Raw genomic sequence first — 27,184 nt, 5'->3', positions numbered from 1 at the left:
TCATTCTATCTATCTATCTATCTATCTATCTATCTATCTATCCATCATTCTATCTATCTATCTATCGTTCTATCTATCTATCTATCTATCCATCATTCTATCAATCTATCTATCTATTGTTCTATCGTTATATCCATCGTTCTATCCATCCATCTATTTATCTATCTCTCCATCCATCCACCGTTCTATCTATCTATCTATCGTTCTATTCATCCATCCATCTATCCATCTATTTATCTATCTCTCCATCCATCTATCATTCTATCCATCATTCTATCTATCTATCTATCTATCTATCTACCTATCGTTCTATCCATCTATCTATCTATCTTCCATCCATCCATCTATCCATCTATCTATCTATCGTTCTATCCATCTATCGTTCTATCCATCATCTATCCATCTATCTATCTATCTATCCTTCTGTCCATCTATCATCCATCGTTCTATCCATCCATCATTATCCATCGTTCTATCCATCCATTGTTCTATCCATCCATCCATCAATCGTTCTATCCATTCATCCATCTATCATCCATCCATCCATCTATCATCCATCCATCCATCTAAAGCCCATTATTTAAGCCCATTTCCAAATTTAAAATGTAATGCTTATTAAAATGAGCATAACTGAATATATTTTATTATCTTTTTCATTACGGTCATGAAAATTATTTTTTTTTATTTCAAAATTACAGAAGGCTCCTTCTAAAGCAAACTGTGAGGGAAATGTGCTGACGCTAACTATACAAAACATCTCGATGGTCCAAAAAAACATTTTCATTTTTCGTGTCCATTTTCATCATGCAAAATATAATTACTTTTTATTTATTTCAATGTGGGGGTAAAATACAACACTTTTGGGACTGGTGCAAGTGGCTAATGCATATCTGTGGTCGTATTTGCCTTGGAAAAAAAAAAAAAAAAAAAATTCATACTCAAAACACTTAGTTGAACCTCAGCACCACTAAGGCAACACTAAACTCCCTCATCACAGTCACTGATTTACAAGAAGCTTGTGTGCTTTCCAACTTTCAACCAGTAATGAGGCTTGATCCAGACGTTTACTGATCACCACAGACCAGCAACGAGAAAAAAATCAAATAAACACAGGAAAAGAAAACAGCGAGCAGCTCTATTCAGTACAGTCTTGACATTAAACCCTTGAGCAGGACTCGAGAGGCGGAAAACTGCACATCATATTGGACTTGAGGGATTAGGCAAAACAGGAAGCGTGTCATAAGCTGAGGTTGTGCTTCCTTCCCCCTGCCATCCAGATGCTCGTGTTGGCCTCTGTTTGAGGGGCATATGAGGGTGATACTAAGTGAAATGCTCATTTTGCATTTGTGATTATCGAAACCCATGGGCGATATGCACTAATGTGAGCTAATGCAATAGATTACACAGCACTGACCCTGGGGAGCAGACAGCAAGCAGATGTGCTATAGTCAAAAAGAAAAAGAGGACTCGGTTTAATGTGCTGGATACTGTCCTTTTTAATTTGCTGTTGACAGACATGATGCACTCGGCCAGGTTCAACACACCGTCACCCCTGATCCAGCATGCATGGCCAGGAATGAAGATGAACAAAGCAAATTAACGATTACTAGTCCACAACTGTTTAATAAAAGCATTTGGGCCTCAAATGGAAGATGCAAGAGATAATTATTCAATGCAATGTAGTCATCTTACATCAAAAACGGCGAATGGTTATTTTATCGATATAAGACCTAATAACTCTTTGTGTGAAGTGTTTATTGTGTCTCGGTCTCAAATCATGCAAGAAGCACATGGTTTCACTGGCAGCAGTTCACATGTTTGTACATACTGCCCTCTAGTGTTCTGCCAGTGAAGTCACATTTTCTGTTTGCCCCAAACAGTCAGTTACTGTAAAACAAGTGTAAAGAACATGTCCTGAGCTGCTTTCCCAAAAGCATTGTAAACCTAAGTAGATCGTAAAACCATAGCCATTAATGGTCTCTACGAACAACTTGGCTCACGATGTTGGACAGGACATATTTCACCTCAAAATCAGAGGAAAAAAAAAAAAAAAAAGATTTTGGATAAATAATAGGTACCCCAATTCTAGCAACATTAAAACACAATGTGACATTATATATGACAAAAAAAAAAACAACATATTTCTCCCAGTCATGTAGTGCTTGGGGGGTAGGATTTCAAATAAATTATCGTAAAAGAATAAAGTTAATCCAAAGCTCCATTTGGTCAAAGCTTCTTAATACATTTTAATGTAGGAGAGCCAATGATATTGAGTAAAAATGTACAAATATATGATTATATCATCACATTGCAAATTATTGATGTACATTGTAAATGCATTATCATGGCAGTATGTGTCTTTTTATAGGCCAGGCTGAGAATACGACCCGTTTTTGTACAATATGTAATCAGATTCCGCATTCCGTCTTTCTAACAAAGGTTCTTGACCTGAAAAAAATAAAAATAAAAAAATGCTTTCGACCCCAGATGGATTTGTTGAAAAGTGGCCTCACATTGAATTTTATTTGAAAATATGTCTGAGTATCATTGTGGGTCCAAGATGTATACCATTTGGATATATACCACAGAATACTTTGTTATGAAAGGCCAAAACAATTTAACAAAAAAAAAAAAAAAAAAAAAAAAAAAGGCAAACCCTTTGCTGAAAAGGCTATTTATATGCAAGTTTGCTTTTACATAGGGTAAAAAGTTTGTTCCTTTTTTGCATAACTAATTATAATTAAGATAAAATTCAGGCAGATAGACAGACAGAACGATAGACAGATACAGACAGACAGACAGATAGACAGAAGAACAAACAGATACAGACAGCCAGAATGATAGACAGAACAATAGACAGATACAGACAGACATACAGATAGACAAACCAGACCAACAGAACGACAGATTAGATAGATAGACAGACAGATGGACCGATAGACGGACAGACAGACAGACAGACCGATAGACAGATACAGACAGACATTCAGATAGATAGAAAGATGGAACAGACCAACAGAACGACAGATTAGATAGACCGATAGACAGACACAGACCAACAGAACGACACCAACAGAACGATAGATAGAACGATACAGATACAAAGACATACAGATAGACAGACAGAACGATAAATAGAACGATAAATAGAACGACAGACAGAACAAACGATACATACAGATAAATAGATAGACGATGCAGACAGAACGATAAACAGAATGATAGCCAGACAGACGATACAAACAGAATGATAAATAGAACGACAAAGACAGATAGACAGAGACGATACAGACAGAATGATAAATAGAACGATAGACACTTTCTTTTAGTGAAATTGGACCTAAATAGTTTCTAAACATTTTTCTAAAATATTTTATAAATTATTTGTAAGATTATCTTCACAAATTACACATGATTAGATGAACATATTCTAATAATATTCATTTGAACTTCATAAAAGGGCTAACTACACAAATTCACTAGCAGTTTGTCTAGACTACTTGGCCTGCAAAATAAAAGTACAGTACATCAAATCATGACTCCAAATCCAAATTTAAGCATATAATATAGTATTACAAGTTTAAATATATACAAAACATCCACAATCAAGATATCACTCACCTTAAGATTCCTCAGACGAAAATGAAATGGACAATTTGACATTTCTTACAGTTTTCACAACTGCTTTATTCTGCCTCTAGAAAGGGCATCAGCCCTGGAATACACCTGGCTTTATAACAAGGTGGGTTACAAGATTGGAAATCCAAATTACACATTCTGTTAGAGACCAAAAATAACAGCATCATTCATGAAACAATGGACAAGACAGGGAGTTATTGGTTATTTTTGCACGCCTGTGACACAACCTTACCACAACTCTAAAGAGAAAATTTGTGAAAGTGCAAAAGAAAGAAGAAAAATTAAAAATGGGAACAAGTATGCCCTAAAGAAAAAAATTGCCAACTACAAACAAATTTACACATGGCTGTCACTACATCCTAAACCAAACTACCTATACAAACCCAATTCAGTGTGTTGGAAAGAGTCGAAATACTGAGGACAAAAACCAGAAAAAGATCGAACCTGCATAATAGGCAGTGTTGGTTTTTGACTCTAATCGAAATCCATTATCAAACACAGTGACAGCCATCACTCAGCCTAACTGATCTACGACTCACAAAAGAACTAAATAAGGGGCAATTCCTCATTGTGGAGAGAAGCAAAAGAAAAAGAAAATAAAACGCTTCAAGTTTATTATCAAGGAAATACAATGCAGTTGCTTCAGCTCATGAAAGCCCCTAAAATATTACAAAATAAGTTAACTCTTCGGTGGCCAAACATCTTCAGGGAGAAAGAGTTAGTATACTGAACGCAGACAGTAACAGAAACCATGACGTGCTTTAGCCACCATTCCACATACACGCAATGACAACCTAATAAACCAACACACTTGCCTGAAAATAAATACACTTGATTATTAGGTAAAAAAAAAAGAAAAAAAAAAAAGACAGTAACAAAAACATTCTGGTGTATGAAAATTTGTGAAACATCACCAAAAAAAAAAAAAAAAAAAAACGTCAAAAGACAAAAAACCGCTCACCACACATTTGGCAGAACTGCTCAGCAGTGGCAGCACAATATCACAGTTATGTTTCTCATCAATCCTGAGGATCCCATTGAATGTTTTGTCACAGTGAAAGAGGTTCCATGCAGTCCCTGCATTTCTTTTTCTTTTAAATGTACCTACACAACAGTACACAGTACGTCACCATTGCTTCAGAAGTCTCGGATCTGAGACAGTAACACAGCAGCTCGATTTGTACAAATGAAAAGATTTCAAACTTTGGAAAATGATAGATTTCCCATTCTCTGCATAGCATAAAGTTGACCTGTAAAGTGTAAAAGAGATGTTAAACATTAACAATATAGACAATCTTGCACGATTAGAGAAAAGCAAAAAAACAAAAAACACACCGCCCCTCCTTGTTTATTTGGTCAGTGCCGTCCACTCGTAGATAAAGCGTTTATGCTTTTAATAAAAAGTAATGGAGGCACTTGCTGGGCTTGCGGTTTGATTAGTATTTAGGCCATCGTAAACCACCGACCCACAACAGATTCACAAGTCAACCGTCATGCACGTCTGTGCGTCTGACGTTCGGTTTTGTGTTAAGTGCACCGCATATGAATCTATTGCCATAATGGAATGCAAATTGAATCAAAACAACACTGTTCAAGGCTGCAGTCCAAGTTCATTCTGTCTTCCAGCCAAGGCTATTGCAGAGCTTGCGGCCCGTACAGTACATCCTTCCAGCACATCAAACCCTTCAGCGGTAGTGTCTGAAGAACATTTTGAGCAACATCAAATCACTTAAACTTTCCTCCCAGCCGTGGACCCAAACGTTGGCGACGGCATCATCGTTTTCTCTGCATATTTCAAAGCTGTGAGGAGAGACAATGCGATTAGCTACATGGACCACAACACAATACCTGTGAAATGAGAGCAAGGTCTGCCAAAGACATTTACCCTGGATAGTTCTAAGAGCTCTTATCTGAAGGTCCACAGCGTTCATTACTCAGAGGGCTGGTTTGGATTCTCCTCTGAGTCATACTAGTGGAGTAATGAGGGAAGATCAAGGACCTACTCCCTAAAGAGAGGAGCATATGGGGTAGTGTTCAGTCATAATCCCAGACCACGTCCTGACTAAACAACTGCCAAGGCCATTTAAGAGGTCATGGTGAAGTCTTTAAAATTTAAATAGTTCTTGAAGGGTACTTCCTGCACTTTCTCAGAGGCTTGAAATATAACTAACATTGAAACATGAGGATCTTTTGTATTGTGACACTATTTATGACAATTAAGCTGCTACTTCTCATTACCTTGATGTGGGAAAAGTACCAAAAGTACCGACTTCGGTACCAAGTGAAAATGTGACGATACCAGCATTTCACCCTAGCATTTTGAGCACTGTTGAGCAAATTCTTAAACACCTCTGATTGGCCATTGTGTTCACGTGCTCAACAGATATGTCTGTGATTGGCTACAATGATCAATTCTTCAAAATCATGTTGTAAATGGACATCTTTGACACTCTTCATCGAACGCTTACACAGACACGCACTGAAGCGTTTGAAAGCAGGCGGATCTGTCTTTCAGAAGAGGGGCTGGGGCAATGAATCGATGCATCGCGATTCGTGGATCGATTCTGAGATTTTCCAAATGCACAGTGATTCTCTTTCAAATCGATTGAGCTTTTTTTTAACAGCAGACGACGCTCTAACCGCATGCTCAAATGCTCACGAAGAAGAGCGCTTGTGCGTTCAGCTGAGTCTGAGTCCACGTAAGTGCAACTCAGAATGCTTTTATGACGCGAGATTAATGTGAACAGCCCACAGCAAACACCCTTGTATTTCGCTTCAACCTTTTTGAACTTTATGAATGATTATTTTATAGAAGGTTCTTGTGGTGTGTGTAAGGAATTGGAAGCAAGCAGAGTACGGCTGTTTCTAAAGCATGCAGTGCCATCTGCTGTTAAAAACTAAGCTCAGAATCGATTTGAGAATCGCAATGTATTCTGAAAATCTCAGAATCGATCCAGAGTCATTTCTTGATTCGCGATGCATTGATTTATTGTCCCAGCCCTAGTGGATATATTAGGGATACCTTTTAAGACATATCTGTTGAGCGCGTGAACACAATGGCCTATCAAAGGTGTTTAAGAATCCGCTTAACAGTGCTCAAAATGCTAGGGGGAAATGCTGGTATCGTCACATATTTATATATATATATATATATATATATATATATATATATATATATATATATATATATATATTCATATTCTTGAATTATTATATTAAAATGTTTTTACTAAAATTACATGTCAAACATGTTATTTTTTTTGTGAGATTTGACCATTTATGCCAATACTCCACCTTGATTCTAATCTTACAGTCTGGAAAAGCTGTTGCTGAATTCTTTTTGTTTAATGTGATATCTGCTATCATTTCTTAAGTATAAACAGATCTATTGCATTACCTAATGAACATTTCCTGAAAATCGTGTTGTAAATACTTACCAGGGACAGGTGAGGCCATGACAGCGTGGCTGGAACCTGCAGCAGCGGGGTGATAGAGCGAGGCCATGTTGTTGGGCGTGTAAGAGCGGAGCAGGTTGATGACATTCCAGTCAGCCTGCATGCTGTTTGGAGACTGCGTGGGAGTCACCTTAACCGAAGCCAAGGGTGAGTTCGCCTGCACTGAGGTTTTCGCATTTCTGCCGGAGGGCATGAGCCGGTTGAAATCCTCTCCAAGCCGTCCAGATGCAGTATGAAGAGGCTCAAAGGACTTCTGTCTCTTGCTGGAGGGTTCGCCGACATCCATTTGCGTCAAGTTTCGGAAACGGTCTGAAAGGCAAAGTCTACCTGGATCTGTGGCCCATACCATTCCATTTTTGCCCATGCTTGCCCTCTGACTCATCTCATGATCCTGGCCAGGCCTCTTCTTGGACAACTCTCGATCGTTTACAACTGGCACATTTAATTTTCTGCTAGATTCCTGCTCTGAGATTCTAGATAGCGAGCTGGTTGCTTCCGATTCCCTGCCCCGCTGACCCTCCTGGTGCTGTTCTCTCCAGCGCTCTTTTGCAGGAGAAATCTTAGACATCTGTTGATGTTTCGGAACCCTCTCCCCAGGTTTTTCTGGCTGCCGGAGTGGGGATTTGGTCCGGCGGGGATGCTTCCTGTTGATGTTGGGCAAAGGAGTGACGTCTTTGCCCTCAAGAGCCGGGGGGCAACCAGTGTACCGTTTCTGTTTCTGAGGCCCCCTGTATCCGTTCTTCTTGATGTCCAACTTCTCCTTGTGGATGAGCTTTTTATGCATAAGAAGAACCTCAGGGTAAAGGGTTTCATAGGAGCAAGAGGTACATGTGTTGGTCAGTAACAGATTTCTGGGTACTGAGGTAGCAGATACAGAAAGAGACACTTTGAGAGACAGATTCAATGGTGCCTCAGAAGCCTCTTTCTCCTCCATCTTCAGGTTTACCGGTAATGGGTATTTTTTGTTGACCTCAGTCGCAGGGGTGTAAGGAGCTGCGACAGGAGAACTTACATACTCTTGCTTTACTTGAATGAAAGGACTTGTGCTGGTAATAACGGCCTGGCTCATGCCTGGTTCGTGTTTAACACTGGCAGGGAGAGGTTTAGGAACAAGCCATTGCTTGGCTGGTTTTAAGGTTTGTTTGTTATCTTCATTCTTGGGAGGTTCAATGGCCTTGATGATATTTCTAGCAGACGATGTTGCAGGAATGTTCGGGATTTCCGTGAAAGGTTTGTCCTTGTGACGTCTGTCTAAATGGTACCTCAAAGATGTTTTCTGTGCTGCGGCATAGTCACAATATTCACATTTATAAGGTTTTTCACCTGTGAAATGAAAAGAGACGTCAATATTTAAATAAACCATGGCAAATAAACAATCTGTATTAAAAGAAAAACTATTTTCATCCTGAAATACAAGCAAACAGAAGCCAAATGAGACATAAGTTGTGAAAAAGCAATACAACCAAGTACTAACCAGTATGTGTCCTGAGATGAATATTGAGGTAATAATTTGAGCGGAAAGTCTTGCCACAGTAACTGCATTTTCTGGGAGCAAGAATTTTGAGCTTCATTTTACCCGATCCATCCTCACTTTTATCTGTAGGACAATGAGAGACATATGCAAAACATATATTGCTTGAATGGTACAACATGGTGTCCTATAACAGAAATGTAAAACTGCAAGCTGCATGAGACATACTACAGAATGCTCTCAAGTATGCAAGATTCAAGTTCTCTTGACCAGCAGAGGGAGCACTAAGTTCTTCACTAGTACAAAAATAGGTCTGTGTGAACCCTTGAGACAGAAGTAGCTTCGTCTGTAGTAAAGAGTGCACATTTCTTTGGTAATTATGGTGTGCATAATTCAACAAGATGATGCCAATTATGAGCTCTCTGTGGACCAACTGGTGACAAATGAGTTTGTTGTTTTTACCAAGCAATTAAAAACTAATAAAAATGTGAATGCAATACCAAACACTTGGGTAATAATACCTGGATTAAAGGCGTCAACTGGCACTCCCTCTTCGGAGCCATCCTCGGAGTACTCCTCTGCTCGGTCGAGAGATGAACTACTACAGGAGCCTACACTTTGGGCCCTCCCGTCTACAGGTGTGGTTGGGCTCTCTGCTCCCCCTCTGCCCTTGTGGATTCTAGAATGAAGGACCAATTGATGGTATGTCCTAAAGATCTTGCCACACTCTTCACAGTTTGTTGGCTTGTCTTTACGAATCAGACCCTTTTGCTCAGGTGACGGGGAAGGGGTCTCAGTAGGCTTGAGTTCACTTCTTAGCCCTCGCCTGGCGGGTTTATCTCCACCACCAGAAGCCCAGATGGCCCCCAGTTCCTCTTTTTCAGAACCAGAGTCCTCATTGTCAGAGTTGGAGTCTGCATTGAGCTCCTTGGCCAAGTTGGGACCTGCTGCGATCTTGCCCCTGGTGGCCAACTGCCAGGCCTGGTAGGTGTTGAAAGGATCAAGTTGTGATATCCAGCGTCCAGACGGGTGATTCTGTTCAGTTTCTCTTGCGCCAGAAGGATTCAACTGTAAGGTCTGCAAAAACGACATCTGAGATACAGGAACCTCCTCAGCAGGTTGGCTCTCAGGGGAGACGTTCTCATCCACTTCCAGTTCCCGATTGTGGACTTTGCTGTGCTCAGCCAGAACTTCCTTGTTGAGGAAAAAGAAGCCACATATCATGCACATTTTGTATGGCATGACCACAGGTGATGGGGGTTGGTCTTGGATGACGTCATTGACGGTAGTTGGGATCTCGAGGTCCTGGTTTTTGTTTTTAGACCCTGCTTTTCCACCATGGGTTCTCATGTGGTTCTTTAGGAACCACGGCTCTTTGAAACGACGTCCACAGAGACCGCAGCAGTATGTGAAAGAGTCCTTGTGTTTCCTCATGTGCGTTTCCAACTCTGTCGCATCTGCGACAGCCTGGCCGCACACAACGCAACAGAGCTCCTCATTCTTTTCGACAGCTGGGCTGGTCTTAGAACGGGCCCTGTCGCTGGGAGTTAAGAATTCCGCTTCAACGCGCAACACTGCAGGCGCATGGAATGTTGTGGGATGCTGGGATAGAAGGTGTGGTCCCAGGTCTTCCTGATGCAGGAAAGTCTCCTCACAAAACATGCAGTCTAGAGGTAGGCTGCTTTCTGCCAGCGTGTCGGATTTTTCCACCAAGCTGGCATGGGGCGTCATGCTAGACCCAGTACCAGGCATGCTTGCACTGCTGTGGCTAAGGATGTCATGACCTAGTCCATCAGGACTTTCCACATATGGGATCAATGGGTGGGTAGGCATGTCAGCAGGAATTTACTTGGGTATTTTTCGTTTTTTCTTATTTAGTTTCAGTTGAAATCTTGTATGAAACAATATGTTGTATGTTACAAGACATGCAAAAGATTAGTCATTCTTTTGAAATACTCATGAAGGACATCATGCATGAGATAACAAAATACCAAACACTCTTAACACTTCCATGGTACTTTTGAAATTTTTGAAATTGAATTTCAGAACGGCACGTATGCTAAAAGTTTCTGTAAACCCCTATGATCCATCCTATACAAGAGAAGCAGTCAGGGCTTGCCAGTCACTGCCAGGTAATGGGGCATAAACTCGATCAGTTGATTTCTTGTGATTCACACGGAGGAATTGTCCTGACAGGCAAAACCTGAAATGGAAGAAAAAGACAAAGTCAGGTGTGGCCACTTCGGTGGAATGCAATCAACTCAGGACTGCACTTACAAATACAAATGATTAAATTAATTGGGGGGGGGGGGGTTTTGTACTGTTACTCAAGATGAAACATGATGTAACATTGATTAGCAACTACATAGGGTCCTAGGATTGATGTTTCTTAAGTAAACTGGAGACCACAGGAAAGTTTAAGCACATTGCAATTTGTCAAAGTGGAACAAATACTGAGCAAGTGATAATTTAAACTCATTGCTCAAAACATACATTCGACATTTTGTTGTTATAGCAAAATGAGAGGATTATTTTACTTAGAATATATTTAAATATGGTTCCATTATTTACAAAAACATACTGAGCAAAATGCAATAGTAAGCTAGGGGGTAAAGATCTGGGCAAACAGCCAAAGGTTGTGGCTTTGACCCCAACGTATCTGAATTGGGAATGAACCAGCAGCTAGGGGGTTGTTGAGGGTACGGTGTTAGTCTATGATAATTGTGCCCTTGAGAAAAGTCCTTAGTGCCAACTAAGTTACTCCAGTGGGACTGTCGCTGCACCATTCCCAATGTAAATTAAAATAATAGACATGTTTCATCAAGATTAGGTTAATAATATATGTTTGTATTAGGGATGCTATAACTTTTGTTTTATATGCTACAACTGGTCTCCATTTTTGTTTTTCAACATTTTTAGTCAACTTCAGTGGTCCAGCAGTGTGACAAATCAATTTTTTGTACAAATATCCCATGTAGTAATCACAATTGATAAGAAATCATAAAAACTGCATACACAATTATAAAAATATATTATAAGAATGCTGTTTAAATCATTTTAGCTAGAGCTTAGTATATCATACAATACCATAGGACAGCTTAAAATGAGCAGCCATTTTATAACTTGAATGTCAACAACTAGCATTTGACCTTTAAGTCCTTTGATGTAATTTGTCTTTTTTTACATAAATTAAAAAGACTAAAGGGAAACAACTGTTTGAATCAACTAAATAAGTAGATCACAATGCAGGACTGTGAAAATTCCCAGTCTAAAAATCAGGATTTGTACAGTAGACATTTTATTCAAAAAAAAAAACTTTGGGGAAAACTTTAAATTAACTACCTTATTTTTCTATGACTCACAGTAAAAAAAAAAAAAATACTACATTTTTTCTATGATTCATACACAAGTGTCATCTTTTAAAACAATAGATCCCTAGGATGGTTTTAACATATACATGTTCAAAAGTTTGGAGTAAGATTTATTTATTTATTTAGCTAAATAAACAAGATTAAATTAATATCGAGAAAGTTGATAATTGATCATAAAATACATCATTCGTTATTATGGAATTCCATTCCAACATGTTTTTCATAAAGGAACGGTGAAAGTATGTTGCATCTAGTGCTAATTTCAGTAAATATGTATACATAAAAAACAAAGAAAACCATTGCGTGAGACCTAGTAAACTGCAAACTCACAGATCCGACACTCACTGTGTTTTGTATTGGTGCACTTACACAATTTGAAGGAAAAAACAATTTCAAATCTTTAGAAAGTTTTTCAGGGACAAAGTTGATGAAATTATTTAGATGAATTAACTGTGAAGCAACAGGAAGCCAGAGTCGTATGCCTATCTACAGCGGTGTCCTTCACAATATCTGCGAAACCTCACTCATGAGGCCTTAGGTGGAGTCACAGCATTGTTCTGCAACCTTTTAGCCTACCTTCCATGCTGAAACAAGCCAATAAATACAGGCAACCACATTTATCTTTCTCTTAGGATATTAAATAACACCCAAAATGAATATGCAACACTCTTATTCAAGCCTAAATACAAAGTTTCAGGCAACTTGCCAAACTGCGCACACAGAAGTACTTAGGCCTATTTTACAATAAAAGCAATACCTTAAATATGAAACATTAAGTAATAAAACTATTCAATTCAAATGTCAATAATCTCTACATCCCTACATCCACACTACTAGTCCAAATCACTTTTAGGGAAACCCTGTGCAAAACAAAAATAGGCTTTGCTAATGTTAGGCACTGAAAAAGAGAAACAGAGGCTGAAGATGAAAAAAAGAGAAGGCTGAAAAGGAAGCTTCAACACTTCAGTTATCTACCGAATAACCACTGTTAAAAAAAAAAAAAAAAGCAAGTGAAAAAGAAAGAAAACAATCTGTGAATGCTTTTACACTCTGCAGACATACTCTAATGACAGACCTTGCCATGCTGATTTCAACAAACAATACTGTTTGCTTCTCAAAATCCTTCTGATAGTAATCACATACCAATCCTGAGCAAAGTCATTTACTTCTAAATGCACAAAAGTTATCTAGATAACCAAACCAGTACACAATAATTAAAATGTTAATGGCTCCACCTATACTTGCGTCATTATAATAGACTAAAACACAGTTAGTTGACATGCTGAAGAAACAGCTAGGGACCAGCTGGTGTTTGTCTTACTCTTTTGTTTGGGCTTTGCCATGCAACCTGTTCACAAGAATAGTGAGTTTGTTGGCCCCAAAACCATCCAAATGTATCAATAAGAGTTCTTAAAAAGACACAGTGTTAGTTACACTTATTGCAATTGTCTTAGAGAACAATATATGGCGCAGCTGGCTCATGCAAATATGTGAAAAACAGGTTATTATACTTTACTAAAGGACTCATACTGTTTTTCTTAAAAAAAAAAAAAAAAAAAAACAGCGGTTGCTCAGCAATTATCTCATAACTGTAATTCTGATGTCAACCAAAAACAATTATGAATAAAGTAAAAAAAAAGGTATTTATTATATGATGTTATATCATCTGCTATAAATATATGTATACATGTATATATATAGCAGATGATATAACATCATATATATATATATATATATATATATATATATATATATATATATATATATTATACACACACATACATACATATACGTGTGTCGTCGAGAACAAAAGTGTGAGACTAGGGAGGAGATATGGCGATGGCTGCCTATTAAAACAACGGTTACTGACGTCATAATGCAAAGTTTAAAAATATCGTTTTTTCTAAAACATAATAGAAACTATGTTAACGACAAGCCTTATAAACGAAATCATGTCTTATATAAATAATAATGCCTCGTGTGTGGAAGCGTGTCTTTAATGTGGCTGTAATTTCCTGACACGTGATCATTCTAACTTGATCAGCAACTCTAGATACTGCAAGTAGTTATTTTTACTACATACCTCGCCAATATACCTGCATGCCCTGTTTTTCTTTTTTGTTTCCATTTTTGGAATGTGCTACAACACTCCTCCCAAACTACAGTTAAGATGTGTTTACTACAGAACAATGAGATTACTATATGGTCAAGTATATGCTATAAGTAACTTATAACCATCAGTATAGTTTGATAGAAGAAAGAATACAAACAAGACTGAATAGATATTCAAACATAACATAAAATCATTAATACGACAAACCTCATTTGACTTATACAAAAGTTCCTCCTTTGTAGCTATTAGAATAAATTGTTTTGAAATGGCTGCATCAAAAGCTATTATGTGTATAGCATAACAGGTCGGATAGCAAAATACAACTTTATGGCTTTGTTTTTGGGGATGGCTGAAACTTTTGTCAAGTTGTTGTCTATTCTTTCCCCTTTCAAGTTAAGGAAGAACATCAAAAGACCTTAATGCAGTTCCTGCATTACAAAAAAAGAAACCAGCTTCATCATCCTCTGCTATTTCATTTCACATAATAGAGTGTTTGTGTTCAACTAAAGCCTTTGTCTTAGTTCGTTAACTTTGGTGAGTTAGATCAACCTGCGCTCGTGCTGATAATAGAAATTTGGCTAACGACACGCTAGCGATGAGTGATATAGAAAATAAGGAACTCACCCTCCATACCTACCATTATGTTCAGACTTCGTCAGGTATTCTTATTGTGTGCCAACAATCGCTATAGTAACTAATAACGTCTATGGGATGTTAGTTTGGTAGCTGGTTTTCTTTCTTTCTTTCTGGAAATCTGATTAGCTGAGTTAGCCAATTGTTAGCCGGACGAAATGCCTTGCTTTCAATGTTTGCAAATCACTCACTATGCAGCTGTTGCGCTCAGAGAGAGCGAGAGAGAAAGAGAGAGAGAGAGAGAGAGGAAGGGCGCGCTCCCGTGGGTAGCAGTGGATGTCTGATTCGTTAAAGCACTGTTCTTTTGAGTCGAATCTATTCAACGAATCACTTGAACTAGTTCACAAAACCGGTAAATCAAAAACGTACAGCCAGAACAGTAATGTGATTCTCGAAAAAATGGCTGTTCATTTAAGTGCATCAAATACATAAATCACAACCAGAATAGTTTGATTCCCATAAACGAGTGACCTTTATGATCCTGTTCTTTGTTAGTGAATCTCAACGGTTTTCTGAATTCATTTGATTCACTTAACAGAAAAGTATCACTTTCGTTATATTAGACCAAAACCTTAATACAGTATTCAAATATCAGAAGTACGTGTTTAAAAAAAATCCCTAGAATCATGTTTACAACGAAACGGAGTTGATTTTATCACAACATACGAAAAGTTATTCTAGTGTTGAAAATTTTATTCAGGCTCTCTAAATCATGGCTGCAACAATCTTTTCTGGCGCACATGAAACTAAACAAAAAAAAAGTATTAAACAACATTTACTGAAACGTTCATATTAGCACGTAAGTTTGCCACGCTGGGATATTAGGAACCACGTGGTGACGCAATTACGTACCCACGTAAAAGAATCATTGCTTCAATGAACTGTTCTAAGGAACCGTTCACGAAATTGAGTCGGATGAGGCGCGTTCATGCAGCCCACAGAGTTCTGTGGAACGTCGCGACTCGCGCACCTCTGATCACATGACCCTCTCAACTATTCTTCATCTAGATTGCTATAGTGGAACTGTGGTTTACGGTTATTATTATGAACTGAGGTATGAGTTATACACAGCCTCTGATGAGTGGATATGGCTTCCGTTAGTAGTAATGAGAAGGAAGTTAACAACAAGTATTTAGTATTCATTTTAGCCAGCATTGTAAACAAATGTCCTTTAAAAGACCACGAGGTGCAGCTGGTACCCGTATGTAATTAGCCCATAACAAGAATAAAACAAAAAGTTACAAAACATACCTTTTATATTAAACGATTATCCTCAGTTTATATTCTCTTAACCACGATAATTTTTGCTAATAATCCATCTTGTCCACAAAACTTTTTTAAATAACTTGGAGTTCCCATTAGTAAATGGGTGTTTTCAGCTTCGGCTATGGGTGATTTTTTTAATAAATTTCATGTTAGTTGAAGTAGTCTTAGTGGGCTTAGCCTAAATGTTCAAATGTTCTTTTTTTGTTCTAAAAAGTCAACATTTTCACCACTCCTCAAAATATGTATGATGTTAAATAGTATTCTGTGGTAGAAATGATTTTATATGGTAGATATATCTGTGGTAGATATATTTTATATATTCTTGGAATAAAATGGTTGACTCCTTTGTCTTGCTGAGGTAAATTTAACAACTAACATTTTATTTATCCTAAAACTCACTATTAAATATGCTTAAAAATGCATAATTCACAGCTTGTCTGAAAATTATGCATAATGTTTATATCCTGTAGCCTTATATATGTACCTAAATGAGGGCTAAAATGTATTTATTCCAGTTCATGTAGCCACACCTCATGGTGGCATCATCCTAAAAACTTGCATTTAAAGCCCCAGCGTCCTTTCCCCCCTGCATTTGACTATTACTGTCTATAATAGAAGTACACAAAGTTGCTTTCTCTCCTTCCTCAAGGTTTCCATTCATTATTTCTTTGGCAAACACAGATAAGCACTGAATTGTCACTATTCTGCAACTGCATGAAACTGAAGGAAATTTGGCTGTTATTTGAGAGAGCAGATACCTATCACGTCCCCTGCACTGCTTCCCTCAACTCGCACACACACAAACACACACTATGTAGGGTGGGGGAGGGGTAGAGGACTCACACAAGAAAACACATGCAAGTAAAGGCATCAGGGTTTGTTTACTGTTACTTTATTGGTTAAAAGTCAGAATTATATAGTAGAAGTGCAGATCACTTTAGGCAAGCTTATGTAGAAGAAAAGTACCATTCTGCATAATCTCTATTCAAATAAGCAAGTATAACTTGTGCATGACAAAGGTTTTTGCAGAACAATCAATCATTCAAGGAAATTATTGTATTAATTTAATAATTGTTATAAGGTATACAGATTAATAGTCATTATGACGCTCCTAATGCTTACTAAGACAACATGCATTTGTTGTGACACAGAAACCATGTTGATTGTAACTGGAATAGGAGCGTATACTCGGGATGTAGTGTTTCTTTAGAAGTGAGAAGTACTTTAAACACCCTCAGGCGAAGGACACAGAGCTGTTGTGCAATCATTCAGTTGAGAAAACGTTATTGAAATTACTCAAATACAGAGACCTACAAAAGTCACTTTAATGCGTTTGTGGAATAACCTTTGTTTTTCTAATGCTTTCATCCAAAATCTGACATGAACATGAAAAGTGCTATTAACTTAATTCAATACGACAACTTCTATATATGTTGTGTACATATAATATGAAAGGCTGCTTGCCCTTCTGTACCAGTCAAACTCTTCTTCTCTTTAAGTTTGATATTATGCATGTGAATGAAGCGCCAACTTCCCCATCCCCCACATTTCCACACCCAGCCCTCATGGAAAGGAAGATGCAGCTCTTGGGAATCTCCCTAAGGCCCTTTACTTTTGCATTGTTCTTGTGTGAGGACTTAAATGCCATGTTATTTTATTTTTTTGTGTCCAGACCCTCATTGGTTTCATCTATGGAAACATTGTCATACATTATTTGATAAGTAAGAAGGGGCGTAATAGCAGGTAGCTATATAGACTTATCATGAAAATTAAGCATCTATCTATCTATCTATCTATCTATCTATCTATCTATCTATCTCTGTGTGTATAGTGCAGTAAAATTGATTAATCATAATTAATCACATCTAAAAGTTTGTAAATATATATGTATATATATGCGTGTGTGTGTGTGCGTGTGTACACAGATACATATATGTATATGTTTGCAAACTTTTGTTAGATACGATTAATCGTGATTAATCGATTTGACAGCATTACTATATACATTATATACACTGTAAAATCGATTAATCGGGATTATTCGCATCTAACATGTTTCTAAATATATATGCATATCGTATACACACACACACGCGCACACGCGCGTTTACAAACTTTTATATTAGATACGATTAATCGATTTTAGAGTACTACTGAACAGTATATATATATATATATATATATATATACAATATCTATCTGTCTATCTATCTATCATCTATTGTTCTACCATTCTATTGTTCTATCTATATTCTATCTATCTATCTATCTATCTATCTATCTATCTATCTATCTGTCTATCTATCTATCATCTATTGTTCTACCATTCTATCGTTCTATCTATATTCTATCTATCTATCTATCTATCTGTCGATCTATCTATCTATCGTTCTATCTATCGATCTATCTATCTATAATATATGTAAATGTATAGTACTGTGCAAAAGTCTTAGGCCACCTTTAGATGTTGTTTTAGCAATGGGATAATGACCATATATAATTATTTCTCAGTCTCTTTATTAGAATATAACCAGGAAATACAGGATATTTGTTTGCAGTATTAAAAAACAGAAAGAAAAAAACAACAATTTCTATGGACTAAAGTGGCAATTATTTAGTGACTTCCCCTTACACTTGAGCAATAGCAGAAACCTGCTCTCTTAAACCTAAATGGAATGGAAAACGACTAGAAGGCCAAGAAAACTTTCAAAATCTGATAAGAAGTTTCTCAGATCTTCATCTTTGAGAAAATGGAAGAAATCCAGGAGGTAACACTAAATACTGATATCTGCTTAAAAAAGCCATTTTGTTCTAAATGTTTTGTGTGTCATTCAAAGTATGTAAGGAAGTTCAACTTCATCTGTTTTATTGAATCCAAAAGGTTTTAATTATATTTTGCTACATATAAAGGTATTTTAAAGATTTTGAAGTGTCAAAAGTTAATTCGGTTTAACCGTCCAAAGGCCAATACAGCCATTTCATTTGTGATTAAAATATCTTAAATTGTAATAAATGTATTTATTTTTTTATTCTGACATGATTTTATAACATCATATATCAACATAGTGCAAAATGGTATTAAAATTATGTGTAGAAGTCATTGCTTTGTTATAAGAAAGAATGTCCAGAAAAAAATGAATTTCATTGATGTCATTCAGAGTAACCAATATAAAGGGATATAAAGTCATGCAGGTCAATATCATGTGACAGGATGTGACATCATTCAGACACCTGCAAAGGACCACACAGTCATGAAGCAAAGTAACTAACTCTCTTTTAACTATTTGAAAAATTCATGTTTTTTTACTTGCTCATACGCATGTCCCGAAACATCAGGTCATTCGGTACAACCGCTATAAAACATGGAAAATGTTGTAATATTTTAAAAACTTGTCCTAATTATAAAATGTTTGATTGCCCTTTTGCTAGCTAGCTAGATATAAGCCTGTTAGCATTGTTTGAAAATATTGTCATTCGGTATAACCAAAAGTGTCATTCGGTGAAACCGAAATTTTGGTTAAACTGAATGACTTTTTTGGTGACAAATTTTGTCCATCTTGTAATAAATGACAAAAGCAGTGTTAATTGATTATAAAAACCACATAATCTCATTGTTAACACTTAATAAAACTTAAAAATTAATTATATCTCCATTATATTTTTTGACACTTTTAAAAACCTTATTCATATAAGGTATATATATATATATATATATATATATCCAAATCAAAATTTGGCTCATTAAAATGCCCAAACCTTTATAGTCTCATAAAGGATTTCTTTGCCTGGAACTATTAATTTCTGGTTCCAAAGTCAAACCTCCCATTCTTTTGTAGCTACAGTAATTCCATTGAAGAGTGTCCAGGCAGTGCTATGTTGTATGGTTCCCATTCATCTCTGCTCTGAATGCTGGCTTACAGACGAATGCTCTATTGCAATCATTTCTCTGAGAGAGGGGCTCTCAGTTGCAGCCCACAGCTGTCAGCAGGGTGACACAGTCAACAAATCCACATCAGTCTCTGTTCGGGAGTAATAATTGTCCAAACATCTCGAGAAGCTCTTTTTTGATTAAATGTTTAGTACACACTAAATGATGTCACTCCAAGTCTCCAACCCAGTTGTTAAGTCTTCCAGTTGCTGGTTTCCATCAATGGAAGGTATTGCGCAGCATGAAGGGGGAAAGTTTACAAAATAGACCCTTTAAGAAAGATTGTTCAGTAGGTCTCTCAGTTAATGTCTGATCTAGAGACTTAGCTCTTGATAATACTGACAATAATCGGCCAAGTCACAGCAGCACGTACTTACGACTCAATTGTTTTATATGTGCAGGCCTGTGTTTTTCATATATTTCAACATTAGTGTTTTATATCTATAGACCTTATGTAGCCCTGCCCGCTTTCAGCACTGAGCTCATTCACTGATATCCATGAAATAAACACATTTTAGACTACTAGATATAATTACGTTTTAGATGCTCAATTTCAGCGGTTTTACCATGAATACAGACAAGTACCACCACCACCAGAAGTAAGTAACTGTGTCTGCTTTAGGCCTATAAAACACAGACTCATTAATTGCAACACATTTAACAGATGCGTAATTTTATAGCAAGTTAGAACTGAAACCGGTGACAAAATACAGTGAATTAATCAACTATCTATGACCAATTATCCAGCCCTCTAAACATGAAAAAAAAAAGATATTTCATCATACCTTTAGTCAGTATAGAGTTGCATTCTTCGTGGCACAGGAAGTTTGTGTCAAATGTGCCAATCAAAATGTGACTTTGTCAAACAGACTGTCCTTAACTAAAATGTTGTATAGTAGCCTAATATTAAAAATGCTCTTGGCAACTGTGTTTTTAATAGTCTTTTTTATTTCATCATTTAAATCTATTTTCACATACAAACACTATTCCAAAAAAGTTGGGACACTGTATAAATTGTGAATAAAAAAGGAATGCAATAATTTACAAATCTCATAAACTTATATTTTATTCACAATAGAATATAGATAACATATCAAATGTTGAAAGTGAGACATTTTTAAATGTCATGCCAAATATTGGCTCATTTTGGATTTCATGAGAGCTACACATTCCAAAAAAGTTGGGACAGGTAGCAATAAGAGGCTGGAAAAGTTAGATGTACATATAAGGAACAGCTGGAGGACCAATTTGCAACTTATTAGGTCAATTTGCAACATGATTGTGTATAAAAAGAGCCTCTCAGAGTGGCAGTGTCTCTCAGAAGTCAAGATGGGCAGAGGATCACCAATTCCCCCAATGCTGCGGTGAAAAATAGTGGAGCGATATCAGAAAGGAGTTTCTCAGAGAAAAATTGCAAAGAGTTTGAAGTTATCATCATCTACAGTGCGTAATATCATCCAAAGATTCAGAGAATCTGGAACAATCTCTGTGCGTAAGGGTCAAGGCCGGAAAACCATACTGAATGCCCGTGATCTTCGGGCCCTTAGACGGCACTGCATCACATACAGGAATGCTACTGTAATGGAAATCACAACATGGGCTCAGGAATACTTCCAGAAAACATTGTCGGTGAACACAATCCACCGTGCCATTCGCCGTTGCCGGCTAAAACTCTATAGGTCAAAAAAGAAGCCATATCTAAACATGATCCAGAAGCGCAGGCGTTTTCTTTGGGCCAAGGCTCATTTAAAATGGACTGTGGCAAAGTGGAAAACTGTTCTGTGGTCAGACGAATCAAAATTTGAAGTTCTTTTTGGAAAACTGGGACGCCATGTCATCCGGACTAAAGAGGACAAGGACAACCCAAGTTGTTATCAGCGCTCAGTTCAGAAGCCTGCATCTCTGATGGTATGGGGTTGCATGAGTGCGTGTGGCATGGGCAGCTTACACATCTGGAAAGGCACCATCAATGCTGAAAGGTATATCCAAGTTCTAGAACAACATATGCTCCCATCCAGACGTCGTCTCTTTCAGGGAAAACCTTGCATTTTCCAGCATGACAATGCCAGGCCACATACTGCATCAATTACAACATCATGGCTGCGTAGAAGGATCCGGGTACTGAAATGGCCAGCCTGCAGTCCAGATCTTTCCAGATCTTGAGCAACTTGTCTCCTCAGTCCCCAGACATTTGCAGACTGTTATAAAAAGAAGAGGGGATGCCACACAGCCTTGTAAACATGGCCTTGTCCCAACTTTTTTGAGATGTGTTGATGCCATGAAATTTAAAATCAACTTATTTTTCCCTTAAAATGATACATTTTCTCAGTTTAAACATTTGATATGTCATCTATGTTGTATTCTGAATAAAATATTGAAATTTGAAACTTCCACATCATTGCATTCCTTTTTTTTATTCACAATTTGTACAGTGTCCAAACTTTTTTGGAATCGGGTTTGTACATCTTGACTGAGGGGGCAGGATAGTCTGGGTAAGGGGGCGGTTTTTTGAATAGAAAGAACAGCATTTAAATTATTCATAGCACAGCATTTTTAAAATACATTCAACAATATTAATGACAAAAGTATTATTTTCTGTAGCCTATATATAATAGTGTAGAATATATATATATATATATTATATTACATTACATTATGTCAGGGTTTCCCAAACTGGGGTTCATGAAGGAACCCCCTGCAGGTTTATGAGTTTAATGAAAAGCTAATAATTAAATAAATCATAAAAAATATAATAAAAATGTGTTTAAAAGACAAATGCCTTTCAAAGACAAAGCAATACATGGTTAAATGACTTACTGAGTGAAATTCAAAAAATAATTTCATGTTTAAAACATGAAAAAGAAGAATTAGGGACAATCACTAAATTATGAATGATTTACTGCCATTGTGTAAATAATACGTAATGTAATCAGTAAAAAAGTAGCTGTAGTCTAATTATGAGTATTTCAAAATGTAATATAATCTAATTACAACTACTTCATTTTTTAAATTTGATCACATTATCCAGATTACATGTAATCAGTTACTACCAAGCACAGTGTGTATATATATATATATATATATATATATATATATTAGGGCTAGGAATCAATTAAAATTTTTAATCTAATTAATTACATTATGTGGCGATTAATTAATCGAATTAAACGCAAATTTATTGTACATCAAATCTGAGAAATTACCCCCAAAAGATCATTTGAAGTCATTATTGTGTAAAGCATCAAATAGACATTACAAAAAGTAGATTCAGAAAGAAATATTTTATTTGATTGAACATAGAATTTATTACACAAAGTTTTGGACCATGAGGTTGAGTAAATGATGACTGATTTTTAATTTTTGTGTAAGCTATAACTTGATTTTTTTAGGATTTCAATATGGAAATATGAAATTGAAAGTAAAGATATGGGCAACTGTTTTATGAATTATTTTCTTAGAGAAGTTAATTTACTGAAGGCTACCAAGAAAGCTAGGCTACTAAGTTTATTGAATTAATTCACAATATGTGATTCACATTTATTATTAATGTGGGGGGTGACTTGTCACGCAGGCACAATAGCGCCTATATAGGTCTGGGGGCGGGGCAAGTGCATTAAAAATGTTAACACGTTTTTTTTCCCGTAATTAATTAATCTAATTAATGTGTTAAATTCACAGCCCTAATATATATGTAAACTTGAATGTCTCAAGTAATTTCTCACATAAAAAAAATAATTAAACAAATCAATATTTCTTTTTTTTTGTCATTTAATAAATGGGATAGTTTACACTCAGATGGCCATTATCAGAAAATAAATTCTTAGGAAGATCTAATCAGTTTATTTTCATGATAATGACCGGCTGATCACTTACATATGATGACTCACATTATCCGAGTGTTCTGTGATGTCGTTTACACAGCGTTAACTTGAGGGAGAGATATTAACAGAGCTCTGATGTCAGCTCTTCTCCCATGAGATTCTCAAATTCACAACGAATGTGTTTGTCAGATGTAAATATTGACAAGACAAACTAGATAACATTAAACCATGAGTCAGTGCTGCTACCTGCAATCTAAAATGAGAACATTTTAACTACATTTATTTATACTGTATAGGCCTGTTCATTCATTTACATTTATAAAGCTTATAAATCTGTGCTGAATTGCATTTCACCTGGATTATTCTTGCTCCATCCTGAGTCTCTGTCACACAAACCAGTCTAGAATGTTAATCAAAGGCACCACATGTGACACAGAGGCCTCCCGCTCATTTCCCATTGTTCTGACATCACAAAGGCTTTGGGGGCAGCCAGGAATCGGGAATGGCATTATTATGTCTGGGATGATGAAACCCTGTAAAAGACCTTATAGATCCAGACTGAAGGTAATGAAGTTTTTAGCTCAGTGTTTTACACACAACATTCTTATGTACTCTGTTGCAGTTTGACAAACTTGTATCCTGGTTTTGAGATGCAGTTTTGAAACAGTTACAGTAAACGGTCATCGATAGTGAGGCGTCTTTGTTTACACTGCTCAGATTAACCTCTCTGAGAAGGAAATGATTGTTTTGTTGTCTGAGTTCATTAAAATACACTTAATCTCAGTATATTCCACTGATTTTTAAACAGTATAATCTCGCCCATCCAGTCCAACTAGATAGTTTGTCATGTTTCTCTGATAGTTCCACTTCCTAATAAGCTTGTTCTGCAGTCACAATAAATGCCCGGCACTGTGCCGCGTCCTCAACGTTTGCTGAAAGGGGGTTGTATTCCCCTGGGGATAATATCAAGCCAAATGGCCAGTCAGCCAATAATGATGGAGAAAAGTAGGGCAGAAGGCATCATCACAACGTTTGGAGAAAGAAAAGCTAGTCACTCATTAGGTGACACATGAACAACTTTTATATCTACACACACACAAACACAAAACAAAAACATCACTGATAAAAAAAGAGTAAAGTAAACTTAAAAACACAATAAACCATCTTACAAATTTGCCTTACAAATAATGATGCATACTTTGAGTTTTCATGAGGCAAGTTCTGCATTATGGCTGCTAGAATAACAGCGCAGCTAAGCAAACAATACATTCATGAAAACAGAGTTAATTAAACGGCGGTATGATGTGTCTGTGTGAGTGTGTATTGAGCAGACGGCACACATGTGTGATGGCTGCGCTCTGAGTGGCTTGTGAAGTTTGCTGAAGACTGTTTTTGTCTTGATGTGTCAGGAGCAGCTGACTTCATTGTTCTGCTTCGACTGCTCGCTGTCGAGAATGAACCGCATACAAATGTGTTCTCCCCATTAATGCAAAGATTGTGATATGTGAGATTATTATAGTCACTCATGTTTGCTATGGCTCATACTAAAAATGAGAGCTGCGAACAAACCCCAAGTATAACTTTTTGACTATTTCTCAAATAAATTATTGATTTCCTGTGTCATAAATCAATGAACTTATGCTTAAAAACAATAAAAAAAGGTTTTTTTTAAAAAAGGTCACTTCAGATAAAAAAATTGGAACAAATATAACAAACTTTATAAGTAAGAAGCACTTCCTAAAACTTTCTAGAACTGTTTAGAACTTTCTGGAACTTTCTAGGACTTTTTTTTAGAACAAGTTATAGCTCTAGTATGCTACTCTCTAAAAAATGCTGGGTTAAAAACAACCCAAGTTGGGTTGAAAATGGACAAACCCAGTGAATGGGTTGTTTTAACCCAGCAATTGGGTTGTTTTAACCCAGCGAATGGATTGTTTTAACCCAGCGATTGGGTTGTTTTAACCCAGCGAATGGGTTGTTTTAACCCAGCGAATGGACTGTTTTAACCCAGTGATTGGGTTGTTTTTAACCCAGCGAATGGGTTGTTTTAACCCAGCAATTGGGTTGTTTTAACCCAGTGAATGGGTTGTTTTAACCCAGCGAATGGGCTATAAATGTTTGCCCAACCTGCTGGGTAGTTTTATTTAACTCAACTATTGTATAAACATTACTGTATTTCTTGCTTAAAATGAAACCAAAATACGTTTTAAATTAACATTTATTAATGTGTTTAATAAATGAACATTTATTAATAAGTTTAATGAATAATAATTATACAATAAACATTTATTAAATTGCTTATTAATAAATGTTCACCTTTTGATTATTATTGTTGCCTCTAGTAATTGAGTGTCTGATTTTTAATTTCCAACATATTTTGTGTTTATTTTAAGGCAGCCATATAGTAATTTTTAAACAATAGTTGGGTTAAATAAAACTGCCCAGCAGGTTGGGCAAACATTTACCCAACGCTGGTTAAAATAACCCAATCGCTGGGTTTGTCCATTTTCAGCCTATTTTGGGTTGTTTTTAACCCAGCATTTTTTTAGAGTGTATCTAGCAACCACCCACAACACCATAGCAACATGATAAAACCACTCAAAACACCTTAGCAACCACTAAGCAATGCCCTGACAACTTCCCACACTACCCTAGCAACAGAACTTTCTTTATTTTTTATATTAATATTATTTTAATGGCAAAGTTGTTACCTTTAATCTTTGTTTTTGCAGTAGTGGTATCATTATTGTATTGTGTTAATATATTTTTAATTGGATAAAGCATTATTTAAATAAAATAAATAGAAAATAAATATATAAATAGTACTTAAATTACATTTTAACCATGATTTATTTGCATTTTAAAGTTTAATTTATGTTTGTTTTTGGTTGGTTATAATATAGATGGTTAAACTGTCAGATACCATTAAGTCTTTTTACAAATCAGCTTATGTAAATAAATAGTAAATAAATTACATTTGGTAAAAGTTACTTAAACTTAATCTTTATATATTTACTTATTTATTTGCATTTTTTTGAAGTTTAATTTATGTGTTTGTTAGTTGGTTAGTTAGTTTTTGGTTGGCTGCCAAACTGTCAGATCTCATTTACTGTACCATCAAGTCTAATCTCTTTACAAATCAGCTTATTTAAAGCAAGAATTCCAACTTTTGTTTTTTATAACACCAAGTTTAACTACTTTTGTCTCCTTCAAAAATGATTTTGAAGATGGTGGGTTTGCCAATAAACACTACAGAATGGCAGAATGTTCCAAACTTCAGGCTGTGTTAGAGGCAGGTTAGTGGTCTATTGTCCTGCAAATCCACCATTGAGGGTGAAAATCTTGGAGCTTTTGAAATGGAAACACGCGGCTTGACGTGATGTGACACAGACAGTGGGGGGAAACACTGTGATCCAGAATGTTAAGCTTGTATGCTCGCTAAAGGTTAACACCTCATCTTGCTGACTATGTTGTCTTTCTAAGAAGT

General features: G+C 36.5%; 1 protein-coding gene across 2 annotated transcripts; it reads right to left on the bottom strand.

Moving 5' to 3' along the window:
• Positions 1 to 3,662: 3,662 nt before the first annotated feature.
• Positions 3,663 to 14,946, bottom strand: znf217 (zinc finger protein 217). 2 transcript variants are annotated; one of them, XM_051880297.1, is made up of 6 exons: positions 14,674 to 14,946; positions 9,087 to 10,768; positions 8,569 to 8,691; positions 7,077 to 8,417; positions 5,525 to 5,645; positions 3,663 to 5,439 (listed from the first exon to the last, which is right to left on the bottom strand). In XM_051880297.1, exons 2-5 carry the CDS (start codon positions 10,396 to 10,398, stop codon positions 5,536 to 5,538), a joined length of 2,886 nt encoding a protein of 961 aa, XP_051736257.1. In that variant the 5' UTR covers positions 10,399 to 10,768; positions 14,674 to 14,946; the 3' UTR covers positions 3,663 to 5,439; positions 5,525 to 5,535. The 2 variants fall into 2 exon arrangements, with proteins under 2 accessions (XP_051736257.1, XP_051736256.1); XM_051880296.1 differs by having other exon boundaries at positions 14,687 to 14,946.
• Between the last annotated feature and the right edge of the window lie 12,238 nt (positions 14,947 to 27,184).

This window comes from Ctenopharyngodon idella, chromosome 22 (genome assembly GCF_019924925.1).
Source record: "Ctenopharyngodon idella isolate HZGC_01 chromosome 22, HZGC01, whole genome shotgun sequence".
NCBI lineage: Eukaryota > Metazoa > Chordata > Actinopteri > Cypriniformes > Xenocyprididae > Ctenopharyngodon > Ctenopharyngodon idella.
Note: the sequence above shows the minus strand (reverse complement) of the source record. Positions and strands in the feature narration are given on the sequence as shown.